Raw genomic sequence first — 25,751 nt, forward strand, 5'->3', positions numbered from 1 at the left:
ACCATGTTATCCAGTTAGTAACATCACCATGTTATCCAGGAAGTGACATCACCATGTTATCCAGGAAGTGACATCACCATGTTATCCAGTTAGTAACATCACCATGTTATCCAGGAAGTGACATCACCATGTTATCCAGGAAGTGACATCACCATGTTATCCAGGAAGTGACATCACCATGTTATCCAGGAAGTGAAGCCTTGATGCAGCAGTAAGTGCAGGGAAGAAAGCTCTTTATAAGCATTTCCCGTAATAAGTGTATATTGGTGATTTGTATATCTTTTTGGGGGGGGGGGGGGGGCAATACAATACTGTAATAAAAATTTTCACCTGACTTTTTATTTAACTGCAAGAGGCAGATTCTGGGCTCAGTCTCTGACCTCACATATGGAAGTCACTGGATTGCAGGCTCGGTTGTTGTCCTCAACAAGTGACTTCAAAGGCCTATCATCATCATCAGGGCCACAATTACGATTATTTTCCATATAAAAGGTCTACATAATATCACAAGGTAGGATACGGTCTAGGGATTTATTCAGATTGCCATACTTGAAGTTAAAGGAGTGTCCAGCAAAAAAAAGTTTTCTTTTAAATCAACCGGTGTCAGAAAGTTATCAAGATTTGTAACTTATTTCTATTTAAAAATCTCAAGTCTTCCCATACATATAAGCTACTAGATATCCTGCAGGAAGTGGTGTTTTATTTACATTCAGAAACAGTGCTGTTTGCTGCCACCTCTGTCCATGTCAGGAACTGTCAAGAGCAGTAGCAAATCGCCATAGAAAACCTTTCCTGCTCTGGACAGTTCCTGTCTCAACCAGAGATGGCAGCAGAGAGCAATGTGTCTGAATGTAAATATAACACTTCCTGTGGGACATACAGCAGGTGCAAAGTATGGGAAGACATGAGATTTTTAAATAGAAGTGAATTACAAATCTGTATAACCAGTTGATCTGAAAAAAAGATTTTCACTGGACAACCCCTTCAAGGAGGATTTTTTTCCGTGGGGCAATAAGACATCCGCCTCATGAGGCTTTTTGACTTCCTCTGCATCTACACGGGTTTAACTTGATATCAATTGACACTACAGCTAACCCCGCAAGAAACTATTCCCCATGTAGGAACATATTAGATAGGAGAAATAGTTAGTTATAGGTCCCATAGGTCCATAATGCCCATATAGAGTTGGTATCACCCTAACAGTACTGAGCCATAGAAGACAACAACAGGATTTATACCACACAGAGAACCCTGAAGTCAAATGGTGGAATTATATTTTTTTTCTATTCAAACACTCAGATGGGAAAAACTTAAAGGGGTTATCCATGATTTTTTTTTTTTTAAGCCCCCAAAAAGTTCTAAATGGGCCCTAAATGCAAAGAAGTGGTTACTAACCTCAGCAAGCAAGAGTCGGGAGAGGACAGCACTAAGGGCGGACCTATTTTCTTGCTCGTTCTCAAAGTCTTTTAGGGGTCAGACCTGGTGTTTGTGTAAAAAAAACTTTATTCAGGCAATGTAGTGCCTTGTCAAAGAGGCGGGGACAAGAACATCTGTGCACGGGGCACAGATGCTCTAGGCCCCATCCCTTTGACACAACACTGAACCACAAAGTCTGAATTAAAAAATTTTTTTCACCTGAACACCAGGGGACAGATAAACCTCTGGAATAGGCATGGATTAAGAGGAGCTGACAAACGGTACCCGGGGATTTGGGGACAGTGTTTGGGCGCTACAGATTCTCTCCTTCAGCGTGAAAAACAATTGTGCCTGCTAAGCTACACCAAAAAACTGGTAATGCAAAACAAAGTTCTCACAAAGCATTGTGTACTAGTACCTCACATGTACTATGGTGGATAAGCTACTATATATGTTAACTCTGCAATGGACAAATTTCATCGACACATTGCTGGAAAACAGGAAAGTTCAATGTTATACAGCAATGTATGTCTAATAGAAGGACATGGAGAGAAAGGAGCTGCTGCTGCACCTCACACCTATGGCTGACACTTATGCCTCTCGGCTACATTTAAAAACCAATGCCAGGATGTTGGTATATAATTTGATCAAACCATATTGCCTCATGTACCACGTGCAGGTCCCCTGGTCCACTAAACCTACACCCCCGCCAAGAGGCATTAGTGTTAGCCATAGGTGTGAGATGCAGCTGCTTCTTTCTCTCCATTGTCCGTATTTTATTTCTCCTAGCACTCCTTCTGGTAAGACCCATGTGACCCCAATTAGCAGGAAGCACCTGTGCACACATGGCAAGTACCTCCTATTTCTCCCATTCTACCTCCAGTGCAGTGGTGAGAGGTAAGACCTTGTTCACACTTGTGTTGCTTGGTGGCAGTTTTCCCGACGGCAGCACCTGCTGGGTTTGGGGGGCCCTTGGGGTTTGGTCCTGTGATATTGGGGTTGCAGGGCCATTCGGTGGCCTCCCTTTCCTGCTTGCGCACACTTTGCGGGGGTTAGCGGTCGCATACAGACACAGTGTTGAGTTAGCGTAGGGACTCATGTTGGCCAGGGGACCTGCACTAGGTACATGAGGCAACATGGTTTGATCAAATTTTATACCAACATCCTTATCCTTATCCAGCATTAGTTTTTAAATGTAGCCGAGAGGCATTAGTGTTGGCCATAGGTGTGAGGGGCAGCGCTCCTTTTTCTCTCCATGTCCGTATTTTACGTTGAATAGAGTTGCAACATCCACAATTGATAACCGGGTTAAAAAAAAACAAAAAACTGTCAAATACTAGTGCAGACCTTTCCCAAGGGTATAAAACACAAGAAGCTGGCAGAAGAGCATTCAATCGAAGCACTAAAGTCCTATACATGTACAAAAACAGGGATTCTATGAAAATGGACTAGATCACAGGTGTCACATTCATGTCCTCCAGCTGTTACACAACTACAACTTCCATCATGCCTGGACAGACAAAGCTTAATGTCTATCCAGGCATGATGGGATTTGTACTTTTGTAACAGCTGGAGGACCAAAGTTTGACACCCCTGGACTAGATCATCATATAAAAAGATGTAATGCTATGGTCATCTATATACTGATAGGACTTATGCACACAGCTATGTGGTTTACAGCTACTAAAAAAGCCAAAAAGCAACCTACCCGATGACCAGTGGGTTGGGAAGTTCAGTCTCTGTGCCATTTACCATGGAGTCCTGATTTGTATCCGTGAGCCGATCTGAAGAATCAGCAGAAATTCCTAACAATGCCCGCACCCGCTTTGACTTCACTTCTAATATGGTGTCTGTGTAGCCGACCTCTTGAAGATACCTAGAAGGGAATGACAAGAACATTCGCATGAGTTTCACTTTTCAGAGAGGGAAAAAAAAAAACAAAAACATACAATTAGCATATAGAGTCTGACAGAGCTTTTATACCGCAGCACGCGGAATACCGCTCATGCTAATAAATCAGCCGGAACCAGCTGCAAGAGTTGTCTCTACCAGGCTCTCCAGGCACTGAGAAACCAAACTGATACAATGCTCTATTCATTACAATGGAGAAACAGGAGCAATTGTAACAGCGATACAGCAAAACGAAGAGCGAGGAAAAGTCATGGTAAAGTGGACAGAACGCCACCTGAGCGCAGTTAACACTCTACCTCCGGGGTGGGAAACCTTGGCTCTCCAGCTGTTGCAAAACTACAACTTCCATCATATCTGGACAGCCAAAGCTAAAGCTCTGTCTGTCCATTCATGATGGGAGTTGTAATTTTGCAGTAGCTGGAGAGCCAAGGTTCCCTACCCCTGCTCTACCTGTTGCTTATGATAAGTAACCACCATGAGCCACTTACTGTCTTAGTAACTGCCGACTCTGTTTCCATATAAATTGGCTGTTCTGAGGTTGCGGCTGGGCGTCCGACTCATTTGTTTCGTCTAATGGGAAAAGAACATGAAACCATGAATTATACACTCTGGATGGCGGACAAATGAATGGGGAACTCTGGTGAAAAAAAAATCTTTTCAAATCAAGTGATGGCAGAAAGTTGGGTAGATTTGACTTATATTAGAAAGTCTAAAGTCTTCCAGTACTTATCAGCTGCTGTATGTCCTACAGGAAGTGGTGTATTCTTTCCAGTCTGAGACAGTTCTCTCTGCTGCCACCTCTGTCCATGTCAGGAGCTGTCCAGAGCAGGACAGAATTTCTATGGGAATTTGCTGTATAGTTCCTGACATGGATAGAGGTAGCGGCAGAGAGCACTGTGTCAGACTGGAAAGAATAAACTATTTCCTGCAGGACACACAGCAGCTGATAAGTACTGGAAGACTGGAGATTTTTAAATAGAAGTAAGGCTGGGTTCACACTGCAGTAAACATATCCATTTTCAAATGGATACTTTTAAACATACACAAAAATATGGTCAAATTAAAGCTAGATTTTATTTTTTAGTAACGCACAGATGACTTAAGAGTAAGGCGGTATTCACAAATTGCGTTTGCTCAATGATTTATAACCAGGTAAAAGGTCATCCGCAGTTTACTACGGCTGATGGAAAATAGCGCCATCAAAAACTCATATGTGGGACCACCACTTTAGGGGTCCTTTTAGATTGACAGGCGTATACCATTCTATGGGCCGGCGTATTCCGTAGCGGACATACGCCGGCCCATAGAATGATGTCTATGGAGCCGGCGGAAAGGCACGGATATTATCCGCGAGAATTCCTCAATATGAATCCACCCCAAAATTAGACTTGCACAACCTACTATAAATTATAAGAATATCGAAAGTCACCAAGGAATTCTAGGATCACGTGAAAAGAAATGGCCGCTTGCTGAGAATACTCATACAGGCCATGGAACTCAACTGCTGCAGAACCTCTTACTGAAGCTTAAGATGCTGCTTCTTATCTACCATTATTTATCTGATTTATATTAAAGGGTTACTCCAGCGGGAAAAATTTTTTTCTTTCAAATCAACTGGTGTCAGAAAGTGGCAGAGATTTATAATTTACTTCTATTAAAATTCTCAAGTCTTCCAGTACTTATCAACTGCTGTATGTTATAGAAATAGATATGCAGGACATGCAGCTGCTGATACGTACAGGAAGAGTTTAAATTTTATTTAATATAAATAAATTATAAATCTCTGGCACTTTCTGACACCAGTTGATTTGAAAGAAAAAAAAATTCACTGAAGTACACCTTTAGGCTATGTTCACACTACGTAAAAGTACGGCCATTGTTGCCATCTGCAACAACGGCCGTACTTTGTGCGGTGTGTGCTTGCTTCATTGTGTGCTGTGGAAGGTTCTGATGCGGGCGTGCGCTGATTTGCGCCAGCCTCAGAACCCTGCGGCCAAAAGATCATCCGGACAGTACTGCAGTATCGGCCGGAATGATCCGTGCAGAGACTGGCCCTTCCGTGACCCGGCCAGGTCACGGAAAGGCCGGTCTCTTCACATAGTGTGAACATAGCCTTAACCCCCAAAATCCTCCTGCAGCCTCAGTCTGCTGCGGCAACAGTGCTTGACATGAAGACATTTGTAAACTTTGCATAAAAAAAGCACATGTATACACAAATATTGATAGAAAATATCAAGCTTTTACAATGCACAGGAATTTTTAAAAATCGGCAACCAACTAATGGTGTGGGTATCTTACCGGAATCGTAGTTTGGTGGCTTCATGTCTCCCTGATTTAACTCTGTGCCATACTTCAGCTTGTGATATTTCGCTCTAGTGGTGGAGAAGAGGAGATATTTTTGGCATAGAGAACACACACACACACACACACACAAGCATCCTGATATGCTCTCATTATTACAGAGAAGTCAGGAAAGGCCTCTATTGTCCCTGGCGGCAAATTACTGCTCGGCCGCTAACAATTGCCATTGTCAGTGAAGCGGTCTTATCTCCTATTACAGCCGGCATTCCAGCAGCACATCATCCCCACATGGGAATAAACTCAAGTTTTTTTTTTATTATTTACCTCCTATCTGTAACAGGAGAAACCACCATGTCACAACTGATGAGGTCACAACTGATGAGTTACGGCCTACACGATATCAGAAGCCTTGCAATGTATAGGATTTTCATAGCCATAAAGTGGAGGCCTTGTGAAAGTGATAGGGAAGCCTAACAACAAAAGGTCCAGTATGAAGCCTTTAAAGGCAGTGTGATTGCGGGGTTCTATTCTGGAGAGCTGGCTACGACTATTTTAGGGACTGGCCTCTACATTAGACACTATTGGGGAGGGCTGGCTACTTTATAATACTAATGGTGGCTGGGTACTATACGGGCCACTATCGGGAGGACTGACTACTATATTGGGCACTATAAGGTGTGCTGGCTACTATATGGATTACTATTGGGAGGGCTGGCTAATATGTAGGGCTTTAATAGTAGGCCTGGCTAGTAAGTGGGGTACTATTGGGGGAGGGGGTGCTACTACATGGGGCACAATTATGGGATTCACTACTGCTTAAGGTATAATGGGTAACTACCATGTGAGGGCAATTACTTTAGGATAGGAACGCCGCATGCTGCATGCACTCTTCATTAAATATCAAGGCTGGCCCGTGACTTTGTCTAATTTTTTAATTTTGGCCCACTGTGTATTTGAGTTGGACACCCCTGCCCTATTTTTTTTTTTTTTAATATGACATAGCCCCTCACCCAATAAAAGTTAAAACCACCCCCTTTACCATTTTATATATAAAACACAAACATGAAATAAAAAATAAATATATATATCGTAGCGTGCGATGTTATCCAGTCTATTAATCTAATAATATTCCTGTATGGTGACTGGTGTAAACGAAAAGAGGAAAAAGTTCCGGCGCAAAGAAAAGAAATAAAAATAAAATATAAAAAGGTGATCAAATTAAGGTGCTATGGTTGTTAGAAAGCGGGGATGAAAAAGCAAAAATGCTTAATTGAAATTTGGCCTGGTCATTACATCCAACATCCACTGTGTCCCTCAGGGGTTAAAACAAAGCAGAATTGTCACCACTGACTGGACAATACTGGTCTGAGTATAGAAACTCCCCAAGCTGGTAATTTATTCATACATTTCAGGCCCGATCAGCAAGTCAGCGGCCGTAGTGGAGTCTCATCTCTGCTGCTGATTGGCTGAGCAGGCCGGGAGCGTCACGTCCCAGGGTCATCTCTCTAACCATGAAGCAATACCGCTAGATACTGCTGTAATAGTATATAGAAGGCTCAGTCCAGCAGTCTGTATACCCTCTGAATAATGACATGGTCTGAAATGTGCCAGCGGTTTCTGAGGATGGATATCATGCATTACAGATTCTGAATAAAGTAGTAAACTTTTGAAAGGGGCACTCCAGAGAAAATCTTTTTCTTTTAAATCAACCGGTTTCAGACAGTTAAAAAGATTTGTAATTTACTTCTATTTAAAAATCTCCAGGCTTCCAGTGCTTATCAGCTGCTGTATGTCCTGCAGGAAGTGGTGTATTCTCTCCAGTCTGACACGGTGCTCTCTGCTGCCATCATTGTCCGTGTCAGGAACTGTTCAAAGTAGGAGAGGTTTTCTATGGGGATTTGCTTCTGCTCTGGACAGTTCCTGACATGGACAGAGGTGGCAGCAGAGAGCACTGTGTCAGACTGGAAAGAATACACCACTTCATGCAGAACGTACAGCAGCTGATAAGTACTGGAAGGCTGGAGATTTTAAAATATAAGTAAACTTCAAATCTATAACTTTCTGAAACCAGCTGATCTGAAGGAAAGTGATTTTCACCGGAGTACCCTTTTAACGCAATGGTATGTGCAGGACTGTAGCTTCTATATTATACTATTGCTGCAGGAGTATTTAAAGGGGTACTCCAGCCCGGGGGTATTTTTCAGTTATGGCCGGGAATGGGGTGGTTATGGACGGCAGAGGTAACTTACCTACCCCGTTCGAGCGCCAGGTCCCGGAGCGCGCCGCACGGCACACCCGTCCCGCGGCCGCTTTCTAGTGTGAGCTGTCGCATGAGATGTGACGTCTCAAGGTAGCTCAGCCATTAAGCGGCCAAGGTAGGACTTTGCTACAGCCGCAGAATGGCTGAGCTGCCTTGAGACGTCACATCTCATGCGGCAGCTCACACCAGGAAGCGGCCATGGGACGGGTGTACAGAGCGGCACGATCCGTGACCCGGGGCTGGAACGGGGTAGGTAAGTGACCTCCGCCTTCCATAACCACCCCATCCCTGGCCATAACTGAAAAATAACACTGGCCAGAGTACCCCTTTAAGTTGCTACAATTAATAAGCGTCCAATAAGCGGCAAAAAACAAAACATATGTTCTATTGAGATATTTATGCCACTACAGTAGGCAAGGCGGGCCATGTTTGCTACAATGTGGGAATGATGTGATACAACTACATCTATATAGCATTTCACATTATTCCCGGTTACACAGGACTAAAGTCTAAAGCTCCACCCTGGTTACTACTACTCCCAGAAAGGTGAAGGATGGAGCATGTTATTGTCTACAATAAACCAGTTGTTCAAGAATAAAAGACACGTTTGACCAGCAGCGCCAGGATAATCCTCGCCGTGTATTGGAGCTACACCCAGAGATGGCGCATACCTTTCTTGCTTTAAAGCGTATTCCAACATCTTTATTCTTCTGACTAGATCTTTCTTTAAATTCTCTTGTCCTTTCCTTTCACCTTGAAGAAAAGCTACCTGGGCCTGTAAGACACAAAAGAATAAACAATGTTAGGAATGTACAAAAGATACTGGCAAAATAAATGGTGAACACTGTGACACTAGTCCATAGTTCATTCCACCTGAAGAGAAACTTCAACCTAAGTATGGTCACCTCCAAAAACGTTTGCCTTCATACAAACCCAAACTGGGAGAATGTGACTAAAGCGATTGCTTAGTTCAAGAAAAGCATATAGGACATTATGGATCAGTACTGAGCAGTTTAAGCTGTGATTTAAGCCCTGGATAAGATGTAATACCCACAGTATGTTTTTATGTAGTCTTGCTATAGTCTATGGTTGCTTCTGGCTCTCTCCGGTCACTGCCCTTCCCATCCCCCCCTTGCCCTCTTCCAATCTCTATAGACTTCTATGAGCAGCATTTAACCATATCCCTCAGAGTTGCTTGTAAACATAATATCAGGCAAGGTCTGTTGAAAAGAGACCATTTAACCTAAAAACTACCTATATTTTCTACAGAGCTCGGCCAGAAATAGTGCTACTCCTCCCGTACACACACGTGACAGCTGAAAAGTAACCAGAAACGGTAAGTATGCCCTAATTCAATGTAGTATTAACAAATCATATTACAGAGATCCATCACAGAAAGGCTACGGTACTGCAGACAAATGCATTGGGTCTTATTTCATTCCTTTTACTGTCAGGATACTTGGAGCACCGAGAAGCCCATCGGAATAGACTCCACTCACCGAGAGACAGCACACAGGTCTATGTACCGGGCCGTACTACATTGGTAATGTCATCTTGCATCACAACCAAAGCCAATTACTTCAAAATATGCAAATTGCAACACTAGAAAGAAGGATTCTGGCCAAGCAACACCATCCTTCTCCCATTCACACCTCAGAAGGGCACAGCGCCAGGACAACAACATGGCATTTAAAATCCACACCATGCCAGCACACATCTAGGCAAGATAAATACAGAGTAGATGGATGACAGCGCTCAACAAGACGTCTCCTAGTCGAGCTGTGAAACGTATTCGGAACAGTTAAGATCCTACAGTAACACAAGAGGACAATACCATGACGAAAAGATCTGCATGTCGTATTCTTATGATGAAAAACAATAGACGAGGATCACAACAACCCATTGTCAAACAGGTTCTATGGTAAAATAAGAGACTGCACATAGATTATATATTTTACTAATCAAATACTATTTACTCCCTGCAAATAGACCTCCTGTTATGTCCCAAGTGTGGTGCTCACACCAGTAGATGGTATGGGTACCACTGCCAGGAGCCAAAATACGTCCGATTAACCTCATAGATGACATGGCCGAGATTTAAAGGGGTGGTCTGGGAACGGATTATACATTTAAAAGAGCACACTGTGGGATGAAGACAAGAAATGTACTCACCTGCCACCGATTCCACTTCCGTGCAGTCAAGGACCCACCTCGGCCAGTGATTGGCTTCCTAAGTGTGGAGATGAGAGTGCTCGACTGGTGGGGCATTATGAACAGTAAGGACAGTAAGGGTCCTATTCCACAAAGGAATAATTGGCCGAATCAGCACGATTCGGGCGATTATCGCTCCGTAGAATAGAGACAACGATCAGCCAATGATCGCGTTCAAACCTCAAATCAGGCACCAACTGTGCATCGCTCTGTGAAATAGCGATGGCAGGCGACTAACGATTTCACAAGCACCATACATTACCTATGTTGCAGGTCTTCTCCTGCGCTCCTTCTTCCTCCCTCTGGTGCTGCCTGTCTTAGCTGACAGACGGCTCAGCCAATCACTGGCCAGAACCACCATGGCCAGTGATTGGCTGAGTGGTCTGTCAGCTCACACAGGCCGCACCCAAGCTGCTGCTGTTGTGTACGGGACCGGGAGGCAGGAAAAGACCTGCAACATATTTAGGTAAAGTATGGCGTTTAAACAAGGGCTGCAAGGACATCGGTAACGATGTCCCTGCCGCCCTCACTAAACGTCGATCGGGCTGTGGAATAGGCCCAGTAAACAAGCACCAATCTAGCAGATCGGCGCTCGTTTACATTATAGATCGGGCCCCCATCGTCCTGAGGAATAGGACCGTAAGTACAGGCTCTTTTCTTACTCATCCCACAGTAAGCTTCTTTAGGGTATGTTCACACAGAGCAAGTGTGGCGGTATTCCGCCTGCCTCAAACGGCATCTTTACGGGAGGGCTCGCACATCTCTGCTCTCTTCTCAAAGTATTGACACCATTTGACACTGAGGCAGGCGGGATTCTGCGGCAGAACCCTCCTCCACATTTGCTCAGTGTGAACATACCCTTAAATGTGAAGTTTAAAGCTAAAGTTTCTAAAATCCAACAATGAAAAAAGTTATTCCACCCTGAAGGCCTACAAAGGGCCGGATCTAATGGGGCTAAAGGTACTGGGTAGTGTTAAGCGGTTCGGGAACGTTCTCCGTCATCACGCATCATGCTAGTAAACCCACATTGACAAACAACTGCGTGATGGTGTCCTGCGATGTTCTGCCAACATGCAATAATCTTCATACAGTCATAGTGGATCTGGAGGGAGTGGTAGCCGTACTCTACGAACTAGTGGATATATTGGAGATAGATGTGAACGGGACATAATATAATCTACTAATACAGCACAGCCAGCAGCTTTATCCAGACACTCCCCACTCCAGCAACTGATCAGGTTTTCCAGGGCCGCATCCCATGAGTGCAAGCCCGTACCTGTAGGAGTAATAGAGAGTGATGCCAAGGTGCCAATCAGTTTCCTAAAGAAGAACTCATGTAGCTCAGAAAGCCGACTGATAAAGACCAAAAGTTACTTTGGGCCCTATTACAAATTATCATGCAAAAAATTGTTATATTGTTTGAATTTAATGGGAACCTGTCACCAAGACAATGCTATCTAATCTATGACCATTATGTTATAGAGCAGGAAGAGCTGAGCAGATTTATATATATATATATATATATATATATATATATATATATATATATATATATCTTTGTAGGAAAAGATTTAGTGTAAGTTATAACATGTTGATGGAAATCCCTGATCATTCTGTGTCAGGAGTCCAGGGGGCGGGGTCATTCAGTGGACAAGACTCTCTAGCATGGATTTACCACAGTTAAATCACTAAATTACAAGTTAAATTTAATCTTTTCCCATAAAAAGATATATCCATCCGCTCAGCTCCTTCTGCTCTATAACATGATGCCGATAGCTTATGTAGCATTTTCATGTGATGGGTTCCCTTTAAAAAAAATCGCTGTTAATTGTTCTTTCATATTGTACAAACAATCATGACCACAATTGTAATTGGGACTGTAACTAATGACTAAATCTGTGTATGATGGGGAGATGTCCGGCAGGGGAAAAAAAAAAAAAAAAAGATTTTGGGGGTTGGGGGGAACATAATAAAAAAAGGTATATTTACCCATTCCGGTGAAGGTGCATTGCAGGTCCTGCTCCTGGACCCTGCTGACAGTCTGCATATCTCCACTGCTGCTATGCCACAACCTGGCTGACTGATGCCCCGCTCAGCCAGTCAGTCACTGGGACGGGAAACCACTACAGTCACTGATTGGCTGAGCAGGACAGGAGCCGGGAGCCTGACATGCAGCCGCGTCGCCAAGCAGGTAATGTATGCTCTCGGTGGTGGGCTGTGGGGGGTTAACACACATACTCCCAGCGAGAAATCAATCCCGCTGCAAGCATGTGCTCAATAGGAATGAATGGGAGTGGATCCGCAGCGGATCTCTCCTGTGAATCCGCAGCGCTAAAAAGGCTGCGGATCCGGTAGGTATGAAGGCACCCTTAAAAGGAATCTGTCACTAGGCTTGTGTTGCCTTAAATGAGAACAGTGCAAACTAGAAACAGAAAAGCTGAACAGATCAGTGTATAACTTGCATAATTCTGTTCAGCCGTTCTCCTAATATGCAGGAGAATAGGAATCTTGTCACACCCCTCCACCCGCCCTCCAGCTGCTGATTGACAGGTGACTGCCTATACACAGCATGGATAGATAACTGCCAATCAGCAGCTGGTGGGCGGAGTTTTCTGCTTCTCTTGAATATCCAGGATTACTGGGCTCATGCACATAATGGAGAGGACTACTTATTGTCCATGTTATTCAGGAGGAGATCTCTGGATCAGCTGCACAGAACAATGTAAGTGTTACATCATTCTGTTCAGCTTCTCTGTCACTAGTTTATGCCACCCTGAGATAGGACACCATAAACATGCTGAGTCTCTCTAAAGACGTTTGCAAAAGAGCTCACTTACCGTTAATCAGAATAAGCAAAATATTGCTTTGTCTAATAGGACCCAGCGTGTATTGTTGCATACAAGTCATGTGATGGCCGTACCTACACATTATACAGACTCCGAACAGGATGCAAAGCATTCGGATGCAAAACAATCATAACTATGATCAAATGTCATGGAGAAGTCACATTCCAATAGCAGAGGAGGGCGAAGAGCCAGCGTTCTGCTAAACTACTACGAGTCTGGAGGTGATCACTGTTTACATGAACATTCCAAGATCTATCTTACCCAGAGTAATCCCTCCTTATACCACCACTCCCAAACATAAGCAGTTTTCCCAGCATTCCTGGCATAACTTTACCTCTAATGGCCTATTACGTTATTGTTTCCCAGACTATAGAAGATCCTCAATGGCTGACAACTGACAAGTCCACCAAAGTTTTCTACACAATCTTTACAAGAAGGCATTAGTGGCGGACATCAGATGTGTGAGCGAGTATCCGACGGGAAGGGGGAAGCATGATCTAATAGTAAGCGGAGATGTGGATGCGAGAAGCTTTGTGTGTTTACACAGGCCCCATTCAGGCATTCACATTCCTCACATACTCTGCCAGGGCAGCAGATAACTAATGAGAACGGCCCTTTCATTTCTGCAAAGTTCCAGCTGTAATTTTCCTTAAAGGGGTACATTCACTAAAATAAAAAGCCAAAAGCAAAAATATATAATAAAGAAAAAAAAAAAAAAAAGTCCAACCTTAAAAGGAGAAAAATGTTTGTTAAAGTATTGTATTGCCCCCCAAAAGTTATAAAAATCCCCAATATATACTTATTACGGAAATGCTCAAAAAGTGCTTTTTTTTCCCTGCCCTTACTATTACATCAAGGCTTCACTTCCTGGATAACATGGTGATGTCACTTCCTGGATAACATGGTGATGTCATAACCCGACTCCCAGAGCTGTGCGGGCTGTGGCTGCTGGAGAGGATGATGGCAGGGGGACACTGAGAGACACAGGGCACTGGGGGGACACTGAGCATCCCTCTGCAATCATCCATCAGCAGCCACAGCCTGCACAGCTTTGGGAGTTGGGTCGTGACATCACCATGTTATCCAGGAAGTGACATCACCATGTTATCCAGGAAGTAAAGCCTTGATGCAGCAGTAAGTGCAGGGAACAAAGCACTTTATGAGCATTTCCCGTAATAAGTGTATATTGGGGATTTTTTATAACTTTTGGGGGCCAATACAATACTTTAATAAAAATTTTCGCCAAACTTCTCCTTTAATGGTGATCAAGAGAAAGCTAAAATCCACACACATTAATAGCTCCATACTAGGGGAAATTCCTTCCAGAGATTGTTGTAGTGACCAGATGGCCCCTAAGAGGACATATTTCCAAACTAAGGATTTGGTGAGGAATTTCACCGCGAACTCCACTTGAAATTCCTCGCTGAATCCCTAGTGTGAACATATTCTAAGGGTCCTTTTAGACTAGGTGATTTTTACCGATTAACAATAAACAATCGTAAACTAGATTGTTTATCTTTAACCTGAAATCATTCACCATACTACACAGAACAATAGTCGTTTGTTACAATTGCTTACTCCATCTGATTCCAGCAAAAGAAGGTACGATGTGCAGTTACACTAAACGATTAGTGAATAAATGTGGAATCACAGCGAACGATTAACAAATTTAGCATCAGATCGAAATCAACGAACACCACCACAAGCGTTTTTTCAATCGTTGCCTGGATAATTATCGGTTAAATTTGAACGATTTTATTATTTTCCGCACGATAATCACCCCGTGTAACAGGGCCCTAAGGCTGTATTCTAACGTTCTGTAAATGTGCCTGCAATAGCGGCTCTGCAATTACAGACAAACTTAGGGCCAATCGATTTCTGCTGAGCTATTCACACTATCCCAAGTTCTATGGATCCTTTCCATAAAATAGGGGTCTGAGAGCCGCACTTTGTGGACGTTACGGATGTACAGATAACCATCATTTAAACTATCACCTGCTTTTTTTACCGATCCACAAAAAAAATATGGATTCCAGATGCACTACGGTTGAATTTTGCGCTTATTGCTGATAACGAATGCAGACATAATATAGAGTCCTGAAATGGTACTTATCAGCTGCTGTATGTCCTGCAGGAAGTGGTGTATTCTATCCAGAGCAGCAGCAAATTCCCATAAAAAAAAAAAATCTCCTGCTCTGGACAGTGGATGACAGTTTAGCAGAAGGGGGGGGGGGGGGAAGGAAGATGCCTCATAACAGAAGGAAGCAATTGTGCCTGATAAGATATATTGGGGTCCTATTACACGGGCCGATAATAACTGTAAACAAGTGCCGATCTGCTAGATCGGCGATTTACTGGGCCTATTACACGGCCTGATAATCGTTTAACAAGGGCTGCATGGACATAGTTACCGTGTAATAGCGGTGCGCGGACGGCGGCTGACTATTTCGGAACTGTATACATTACCTATCCATGCTGCAGGGCTCCTCTTGCGCTCTGCTTCTCTCCGGGTCCCGCACGCTCCAGCTTCAGAGCGGCCTGTCTCAGCTGTCTCAGCGCGGTCTTAAGGCCGTATTCCACGGAACGATTATCGTTCGTTTTCGGACGATATCGACCGCTACGGACGATAATCGTTCCGTGGAATAGAGTGCAACGATCAGCCGACATCGTTCATGTCGGCTGATCGTTGCAGTCGCTTGTTTTTCAACATGTTGAAAAACAAGCGACTGATATAGCAGCGATGCTGCTATATCCTATGGGCTGCCCGGACGATCAGCGATCCCCCGGGCAGCCCCCCCGCAGCTCCCCGCCGCCCCTCCCGCACTCACCCGCTCGCTGCAGCCGCGTTGAATAGCGGCGGCAGCAAGCGGCGAACGAGGAGCAAACGAGCGCTAATAGCGCTCGTTTGCTCCTCTAAAACGACCCGTGGAATAGGGCCATTAGATCAATGTCCTCGACTGACCATTGTGTTCATTACACGGATCGATAATCGGCCGGATAGGGCTGATTTTGCCGATCATCGTTCCGTGTAATAGGGCCCTAACAGTTTCTTATATTTGTTTACACTATGTATCTACGCAACGTTTGTTGAAACAACAATGCCTATTGAAAGGCCGTATTACACGGTCTGACGTCTGCTGTAAGTGATCTCTGCTATGAGACAGGTTTGATAAGATATAATATAGATCCCCCTATATTCGATTATACATTGGATTTATATAAAATGTGTTGAAGGTGCAGGGAGTAGTTACCTCATTACAGCACTTCCTGCTATAAGCTTTACACCCAGCAATCCATAAAGCCTGGATATTACTCATGACTTAGAGGCGAGTTGTTGTTGTAAAATCCTTTAATTGTTCTTGTAGCATTAGTTTTGCCCGTACTACTATGACTTGGCCAACACTCCACTGCCTGGACCTTACAGAAGTCTAAAGCTTAGAAATTCTTAGGGTGGGAAGTCACCTGGAGGCAAAACTAAAGGGCATTGTAAGAGTATATACATGGGGCAGCGTATTAGAAAGGGAAGGTCTTCGGAAAAATAAGCAGATATCAGCTAAAGATAAGTGCAGAGGATGCAGCTGGGAGCGGGCACCCGGTTACATCTATTATAGTCATGTCAGCCCAGGGAAAGAAGCCGCAGTCATTCCCTTTATGACAAGGTTAATAAAGCAGCAATCTATGGCTTCAAAAATGTCTCCACATGTCTCAACACATAAAATATGTGTAAAAGCTGATAGCAATAACAGTAATAGAATTCAGGAAACGGTGGAAGAATAGTGTAACAAGTCTGTGCACATGGGATACATGAAGGGCACACTCACACTCAGGGTTATTACTTTTGCTTCAATTCAAATCAATCAGTCATGGCGAGTACTCAGACTGTAAAGAATTTAGATAGATCAGGTAAGGAATATCATATCCCTATGAGGGGACCCAGAAGTGTTTGCCTATACAATGGAGGCGACATGACATAGGATTTCTGATTCTACCATTCCTACAGACAAGAAAAGAGAACAGGGAACCCCATCCTAGTGAGGTATACCGCGATATAGGAAACCCCATCCTAGTGAGGTATACCGCGGTATAGGAAACCCCATCCTAGTGAGGTATACAGCGGTATAGAAAACCCCATCCTAGTGAGGTATACCGCGGTATAGGAAACCCCATCCTAGTGAGGTATACAGCGGTATAGGAAACCCCATCCTAGTGAGGTATACAGCGGTATAGGGAACCCCATCCTAGTGAGGTATACCACGATATAGGAAACCCCCATCCTAGTGAGGTATACAGCGGTATAGGAAACCCCATCCTAGTGAGGTATACCGCGATATAGGAAACCCCATCCTAGTGAGGTATACCGCGGTATAGGAAACCCCATCCTAGTGAGGTATACAGCGGTATAGAAAACCCCATCCTAGTGAGGTATACCGCGGTATAGGAAACCCCATCCTAGTGAGGTATACAGCGGTATAGGAAACCCCATCCTAGTGAGGTATACATCGGTATAGGGAACCCCATCCTAGTGAGGTATACAGCGGTATAGGAAACCCCATCCTAGTGAGGTATACCGCGGTATAGGAAACCCCATCCTAGTGAGGTATACAGCGGTATAGAAAACCCCATCCTAGTGAGGTATACCGCGGTATAGGAAACCCCATCCTAGTGAGGTATACATCGGTATAGGGAACCCCATCCTAGTGAGGTATACAGCGGTATAGGAAACCCCATCCTAGTGAGGTATACCGCGGTATAGGAAACCCCATCCTAGTGAGGTATACAGCGGTATAGAAAACCCCATCCTAGTGAGGTATACCGCGGTATAGGAAACCCCATCCTAGTGAGGTATACAGTGGTATAGGAAACCCCATCCTAGTGAGGTATACATCGGTATAGGGAACCCCATCCTAGTGAGGTATACCGCGATATAGGAAACCCCATCCTAGTGAGGTATACAGCGGTATAGGAAACCCCATCCTAGTGAGGTATACCGCGATATAGGAAACCCCATCCTAGTGAGGTATACAGCGGTATAGGAAACCCCATCCTAGTGAGGTATACCGCGATATAGGAAACCCCATCCTAGTGAGGTATACCGCGATATAGGAAACCCCATCCTAGTGAGGTATACAGCGGTATAGGAAACCCCATCCTAGTGAGGTATACATTATTTGCAGATAAAGGGGTTGTGCACAGCCACACACTCACTTTATTCTATAGGCTCAGCTTTGCTTAAAAAAAAACAAAACAAAAAAACAACAATCTCATCTGCCTAATCCCTTAGGGCTTATTGCCACGTCCCGTATTTTACGGATGCTACAGAGGGGGAAGCCTGGTACTGGAGATACAAACTGATTGAATCTCCGCAGCACCGTCGTAACAGAGCCACACGGCCGTGTCATTACAGCGAGATTCAAAGTTTCCCTGCTCCCAGCAGGATATCGATACATCATGCCGGGGGGGGATCACTCCACTACAGGGCTTCCCCGTCTATAGCATTCTTATAACAGGACAGGGGTTCCTGCTGACCAGGACATCCAGCTTTCCTCTCCACACACAGGAAAAGGCCGCTCAGTCTCCGGCAGGAAGCAGAAGCAGTGGCAGGAGACTGGGCAAGGGAGAAAAATACATTTTTAAGTAGCTTGTGCTAGTAAATAATAAATCTGTAGTGCCAGACAAGCCTTTAAAAGGGGTACTCTGGGCTAGGTGTGTTCTTACTGTGTGGCCGGGGAGGGGTTGGCTTTAGATGCCACTGTCCACTTACCTCCCCGGTTCCAGCGTTGGGTCCCGGATCGCGTCGCGCCATTCTCCTGTCTCGCTGCCACTTCCTGGTCTGAGCTGCGGCTTGAATGACTCAAGGTAGCTCAGCCATTCAGCGGTCATAGCAGTCCCGTCTTGGCCGCTAAATGGCTCAGCTGCCTTGAGATGTCATGTCGCAACGCGACTCCAGTCGGTCAGCATTTAATTACCAGTGGCTGAAGAAACTGGATGTGGCCCTTAGGAGTCTGAGAAAACATGGATACAGCATATGGCCTATGGCTATATTCATGTTCTTGGACTCCCTAGGGTATTCATCCAATGCCCAATGATCGGACTCAAGCATGCACCAGTTCCAATCTCCAATAGGTAACCTTCAGCCCTCCTACTGTTGAAAAACTACAATTTCCATCATGCCTGGACAGCTAAAATTGTATAGTTTTGTCTGTTCAGGCATGATGGGACCCCCGGCTATATTCAAAACCAAAGAGCCGGTGGTCAATCAGGATATTGCTGGGGGGCAGAGGTCAAACCCCTCGCAATCTTGGACTTGTGCCCTATCGTGTGGATAGTGGACAAGTACATTTTAATCAGGAAAATCCCTTTAAATATATAGGCAAATATAATTGTGTCTAAGATCACCGGCATATCCGCTGCACAGGCACTACTGTACCATGATGGATTTACAGTACTTGTGCAGTCGGCACATAACCCCAGGAGTTGAGCACTATGTTATACATTGTTAGCACACGCCATGCAGTTTTGCCCCTGTGGTATATCCCTCCATGCTTAAGAGGTTACTGACCCTTCATTGGAACCATAGGGTCGGGCCTAAGGGCCCTATTCCAACGGACGATTATCGTTCGCATAATCGTTAACGATTTTAAATGACCCTATTGCGAAAGACCTGAAAACGTTCACTCATTTCCATGGAGCGATAATCGTTACTTATGATTGTATTTGCGATAATTTTTTCTTCACTATTGTGTTCGTATCTACTGCGAACGACGTCTTATTCAATGCAAACGATTTACAAACGTTTTGCGAACGAGCAACGATAAAAATAGGTCCAGGTCTTATAAAGCGATCAACGATTTCTCGTTCGGTCGTTAATCGTTAACTGCATTTCAACCGAATGATTATCGAACGATTTAACGAATAGTCTGAACGATAATCGTCTGGTGGAATAGGGCCCTAAAATGGGAAGAGACAGCAATAAAAATAAATAAAAATTATGAGATGCTAAAAAAAAATGCCTAAGCCGTTCGCCACAGAGAAGTGGATTTTACAAGTTCCTAAAAAAGCAATATATATATATATATATATATATATATATATATATATATATATATATACACACACACACACACACACATACACTGCTTAGGAAAGCAGATTGTCAGAAGAATTGTGACGACTGCCTCTTTAACCACTATCTTGGGTTCATCACTGGTGACAGGGTTGGCACTCACACTTCCTGAGGATTTCCCATTCGTATTAGAGGAAAATAATTGAAGGTTTTTATACTACACTAAAAAGACTGGAAACAGACCAGAGCATTCTCCATGTGCCCCAGATCTGGTATCAGACACTGAAAGAAAGGGCTCCTCTGGTCCGGGGACAGGTCAGATCCGCACAACATCTATGGCATTTTCTTTATCCTCTCACAGTCGTTTCTTTTTTGCTACAGTTAAGGCCATTATGCAATTTACAAACCAAAAAAAAAAAAAAACGGCCAAGAACGTTGTTTGCAGGACCTTTAAATATTACAGATTACGGTTTCAGACCCCTTAAAGGTTGTTACACAGCAAACACAGGTGATGCAATGCCAACATACCAACAGAAAATAACCTTTGCATCACCCTGGTGGAGTCAGTAAACTATCAGGACAGACAAGCAGGAACCTGCGGCCATATTACCACCCCGCATGAGAAAAGCTTCCACCAGGATAGTGACAAAGCGTCAGCCCATCCACTTACACAATACCCTCCCATCCCACTGAATCACAGCCGGCTCTGACACGCTGAGTAACCCGTGTGTGACACATGGAGCTCTAGTATAAAGGCGGCAGGTTAAACACGTTTTTCCATCCACAGGAAACAAGTGAATTATCACCAAATTTTAAGCAACTCCTATTTGCCCTTAATTAACCTAAAACTGGATCCCCAGCTAAATTTACTCCAGCAAAAAAAAAATTTTGCTGTCAAATCGACTGTTTCAGAAAGTTATATAGATCTGTTTATTACTTCTGTTTAAAATCTCTAGTCTTCCAGTACTTATTAGCTGCTGTATGTCCTGCAGAAATGAAGCAGCAGCATCCTGAGAAGAACCCTGTAAGTAACTATTCTGCATTCTTCCCTGTCTACAGCTTATGTTCACACGGAGCAGCTATGCTCCAGCTAGGTGTATATGGGTCCTATTAGACGGACCTATTTTTTACTTTTCACTTATTAACGATAAACTATTGCAAACGACCTAAAAGCATTCACCATAATACAGATGTTAGTTATGTGTTCGCATAGTCTAGTATACAAATGATCACAGTAACAAACAATGAGTACATACACTCCCAAACCTACCGCAGCAGTTCTGCAAGAAACCTATAAGATTGGCTGCGGCACTGACTTTTTTTTTTTAATGTGTCACCTAGATTTTTTTTATTTTATTCTTTTTTTTATTTTACTTTTTTTACATTGTTATAGGGGCGGCCATCTTGCCCAAGCTGTTTTTAACAGCACTAAGTGACATGCTTTGCAGCAATACTCATGGACATAGAAGACAATAGACAGACTGTCCCCTTGAGATGAATGTGAGACATTACGGAGCGCGCAATAACCTGTAAAGAGGTTATTGCACAGGGAGCGGCTATGGTCTCCTCTATCTACTGGTGTCACATGACGCTGCAATGCTATACAGATCACTTTACAGCAGCCTCCTCTTATCACCACAGACACAACAGGAAGTCTCAGCTTAGTATTAGCCCCAGTGGTGAGAATGAAAACTGCTAAATATCATTTTTTTTTTTATATAGATAGAAAAAAATTTAAATTTGAAGGGAAAAAAAAAATCAAAAACTCTTTAAAAATATGGTTAACAAAAAAAAAACATTTCCTAGTCTGGTGACAAATTCTCTTTAAATGTAGTAGTACATGACAAAAATAGTTATATAAAACTGTCATGTGGTGCAAGATTAAAAAAAAAAAAAAGTAAAAAAAAAAAGTCAGTGTGGCACTACCCCTTTAACTAGAGGAATGCTGGCAACTTCCTGCAACAGAGCGCTCCGCCCACCCATATGAGCAAATGTCATAGATGATCTGCTGTCTGTTTTCAGGGGCAACTCCAGCACTTGTGCCACCTACAAGGCCATAGATCAAGGACCTACTATACACAGGTCATAGAAAGGAGACCTGCAAGTGCTCTAGATGCCTATTGATAAAAACCTTCAGCTCAGTCTCATCTTTATTTCTTAAATAATTCATCCGTATAACTATTTCCCTGCAGGTCATATATTATTAATAATGTAATTAAAAGTGGTGGTTTATAATGTGAACGCGCTGTAATCCTGAGACGTAAGGAAAGCGACGCGTCCTCCAGGCACAAGAGACGCGGCTCATTACTGTATCGGCCAAACCTGCAGAATCCATAGGAATAAAAGGAGCGGAAATCACAGTGTTTGTCATTAGATGACAGAGCGTTCTGCTCCTAAAGGCAAATGTGCTCTGAAAAGAACCAGACTAACCTCTCAGCTCAAAGACAAACAGCTCCTACAGCGCTCTACACGTGGTTAACTCTATACAGGTCAAGTGTGCAAGTCTGATCCATGGAAAGCCTTTTATAGGAAAAAATATATGCAAAGGTGCTAAAAAAAAGACATTCAGGTCTTTAACCCCTAGACGACCCTGGACGTAGGGTTACGTCATGGAAGTCTGTCCCCAGACGACCCATGACGTAACTCTACGTCCTGGGTGTTTCTCCCGCTATGAAGCGCGCTCCGGAGCAGAGCGCGCTTCATAGCAGGTGGGGGCCGGCTGTAATCAGCAGCCGGGACCTCACCGGTAATGACACGCTGCCGCGTGTCATTAACCCCTTAAACGCCGCAATCGCAGCGCGACCGCAACGTTTAAGTGTAAGTGACAGGGGGAGTCCCGTCACTTACCGATCGGGACCCCCGCAGTGAAACGGACCACCGGAGGTCTCTCACCTGCCTCCGTGCGGTCCGAACGGCGATCTGCTACACTGAGCCTGCACAGGCAGGCTCAATGAGCAGAGCGCCGATAACACTGATCAATGCGATGCCTATGGCATAGCAATAATCAGTGTAAAAATCAAAGTAGTGTATGTAAAAGTCCCCCAAAGGGACTTCAAATGTGTAAAAAAAAAAAAAAAGTTCAAAACACTATTACACTACCCCAAAACCCCTCCCCCAATAAAAGTTGAAATCACCCCCATTTCCCATTATATAAATAAAACATATAAAAATAAATAGATAGATAAACATATAATATACCGTAGCGTGCGTAATTGTCCGATCTATTAAAATATAACAAGCGTCATTGTGATCAGTGAACGGCGTACACGAAAAGAGGGGAAGAAGTGCGCAGATTACCGATTTTATGTTACATTATATATTAAAAAAAAATCAAAAAGTGATCAAAACGTCCGATCTTCACAATTATGGTATTAATAAAAACTAGAGATCATGGCGGAAAAAATGACACCCCATACAGCCCCGTAGGTGAAAAAATAAAACCGTTATAAGCGTCACAATAGCCCCATTTTATTAATATTTAATTGCCAAAAAAAGGGATTTCATAAAAAAATACATATATAACATTAGAGAATCTGTGTAACCTGCATATGGTTGTGTTCAGACTGACCTATAGAATAATAGTATCATGTCGCTGTTACCATATAGTGCATTACGTAGACACAGGAACCCCCCAAACGTTACCATATTGCATTCTTTTTTACGATTTCACCTATTTATATCTTCATAAATAATATATTTGGAATTCCATCGTACATGTTATGGTAAAATGAATGACGCCATTACAAAGTACAACTATTCCTGTAACAAACAAGCACTTACATGGCCTGTAGATAGAAAACTGAGAATGCTGGAGCTCTTAGAAGGGGAGGAGGGAAAAACGAAAGCGCTTTTCAAGAAAGTTCTTTTTTTGTTTATAACTATACCCAGGTTGGAGACAAGAGAGGGGGAAAAGTGGTCATGTTTTTGTAGCGCTGGATAACCCCTTTAAAATAAGAAAACCCTGTACTTACCTTCCTTGCTCCACCATAGCCTCCAATACCATGGTGGCCAGTATGGGCTGCTCTTCACTACCTGGTGCTAGGATCAGAAGATATAGCCAATCAATACGACACATAATATGTCAAACAGTGTCCCAAAAACTGTGCAGAATTAAAGGGGTTATCCAGCATTACAAAAACATGGCCACTTTCTTTTAGAGACAGCTTAATTGCAAACTGCACCTAAACAGGAGACAAGAGTCATGTTGTAAGTGGCCATGTTTTTGTAGCACTGAATAACCCATTTAATAAAAAATTAAAAAAAAAAAAAAACAACAACAAGGTCTGGCTTTGTTGCGATGGGAAAGCCTGAAGGGGAAACTAATGGGAATCCTTTGTTACTATACCCTTTAGTTGGAGGATGTCATTTTGGGGCTGTAAGGAAACTGAGATTGGCGCTTGTGACTACCTGCTGGGCATAGAGCAAACCCTGGAGAGGTGGAGGACCCGGCCATATATCAGGGTGTGACATCTCCACTCTTCATTAAACTTATTAATGAGATTTCATTCTGCTCTTATCATTCGTGTGCGCGCGGCCGGATCATAAATCTAATGAAATGTATTTGTATTATGTCTGCAGAATACATGAGACCAACAGAGCTGTAGGCCGACATATACTCCTGCAGAAACAGGTTCCTGAGAACCCAATGTAGTCTAAGGGTGGGTTCACACGTACTGACTAGCAGCGAGATCCGCTACGAGTTAAGGTCCTGAAAGACCACTGCAAGTATGTAATGCAGCTGTCCCCTTAACCCCTTCAGCTGCCGATTGGCTCCCGCGCGTATTCTACGAATCATAGCGACGGAGTAGCCCTTTCCCCGCCCAAGCACAGATATGTTGGCCGCAGATTTTCTGATTCGGATGCATGAAATGCGTCATGAACCTGACCTTACAAATAAACCGAATGTAGTGAGAACGAGAATACCAGTAAAATGAATAGATCTGGTTGCACACATCATACAGTTCTGCAGGCTTATCAACATATACCACATGCCTAGTGGAGTTTCAGGTGTGAACATACCCCAAGGCTAGTTTACTCATATGTTCATGGGGCAATGGCTGTGATCGTTTATTTTTTTTTCTGCAGGAAGCCATCACTGGTGAACGTAACCTCAAGGTCTATCCATGAATAATACTATAAAGTCTTGAATAAAGCAAAGCCTTTCTTTCCATCCCAGATATGCAACATATGGTGGAGATCAACAGAACCTGGAGATTGAGCCCACTTGGAAAATTCACTTAAAGGGGTGGGTCACAAAATGTTTTATTTCAAATGAATTGGTACCAAAAAGTGCCAGAGATTTGTAATTTACTTCTATTAAAAAAATCTCCAGCCTTCCAGTACTTATCAGCTGCAGTATGTCCTGCAGGAAGTGGTGTATTCCCTCCAGTCTGACACAGTGCTCTCTGCTGCCACCCCTGTCCGGGTCAGGAACTGTCCAGAGCAGCAGCAAATCCCCACAGAAAACCTCTCCTGCTCTCTAGACTGGAAAGAATACTCCACTTCCAGCAGGACATACAGCAGCTAATAAGTACCAAATCTCTGGCACCAGTTGATTTGAAAGGCAAACAATTTCTGGTGAACTAGCCCTTTAATATACAGAATTATAGCGGCAGATTGCGTTAACTTTTAATTTTAGTCTAATTTTCTGTCTCCGTTCTGGAGGTTTTCCACCCCAACAGGAGGCTGAGCTATAAATACTTCTGCAGTGAGCATTCAATAATTCAGGATCCATTATAATGTG

General features: G+C 43.6%; 1 protein-coding gene across 1 annotated transcript in view; it reads right to left on the bottom strand.

The window, feature by feature from the left end:
• STRN (striatin) overlaps positions 1–25,751 on the bottom strand; it is an 80,298-nt gene that overhangs the window by 39,525 nt on the left and 15,022 nt on the right. Inside the window, exons 2-5 of the mRNA XM_069954143.1 lie at positions 8,560–8,663; positions 5,626–5,699; positions 3,816–3,897; positions 3,125–3,292 (exon numbers count right to left, since the gene is read on the bottom strand). Coding sequence (XP_069810244.1) covers positions 3,125–3,292; positions 3,816–3,897; positions 5,626–5,699; positions 8,560–8,663 — 428 coding nt within the window. The remainder of the gene's footprint in view (positions 1–3,124; positions 3,293–3,815; positions 3,898–5,625; positions 5,700–8,559; positions 8,664–25,751) is intronic.

The sequence above is a fragment of the Dendropsophus ebraccatus genome, chromosome 15 (assembly GCF_027789765.1).
Source record: "Dendropsophus ebraccatus isolate aDenEbr1 chromosome 15, aDenEbr1.pat, whole genome shotgun sequence".
Taxonomy (NCBI): Eukaryota; Metazoa; Chordata; class Amphibia; order Anura; family Hylidae; genus Dendropsophus; species Dendropsophus ebraccatus.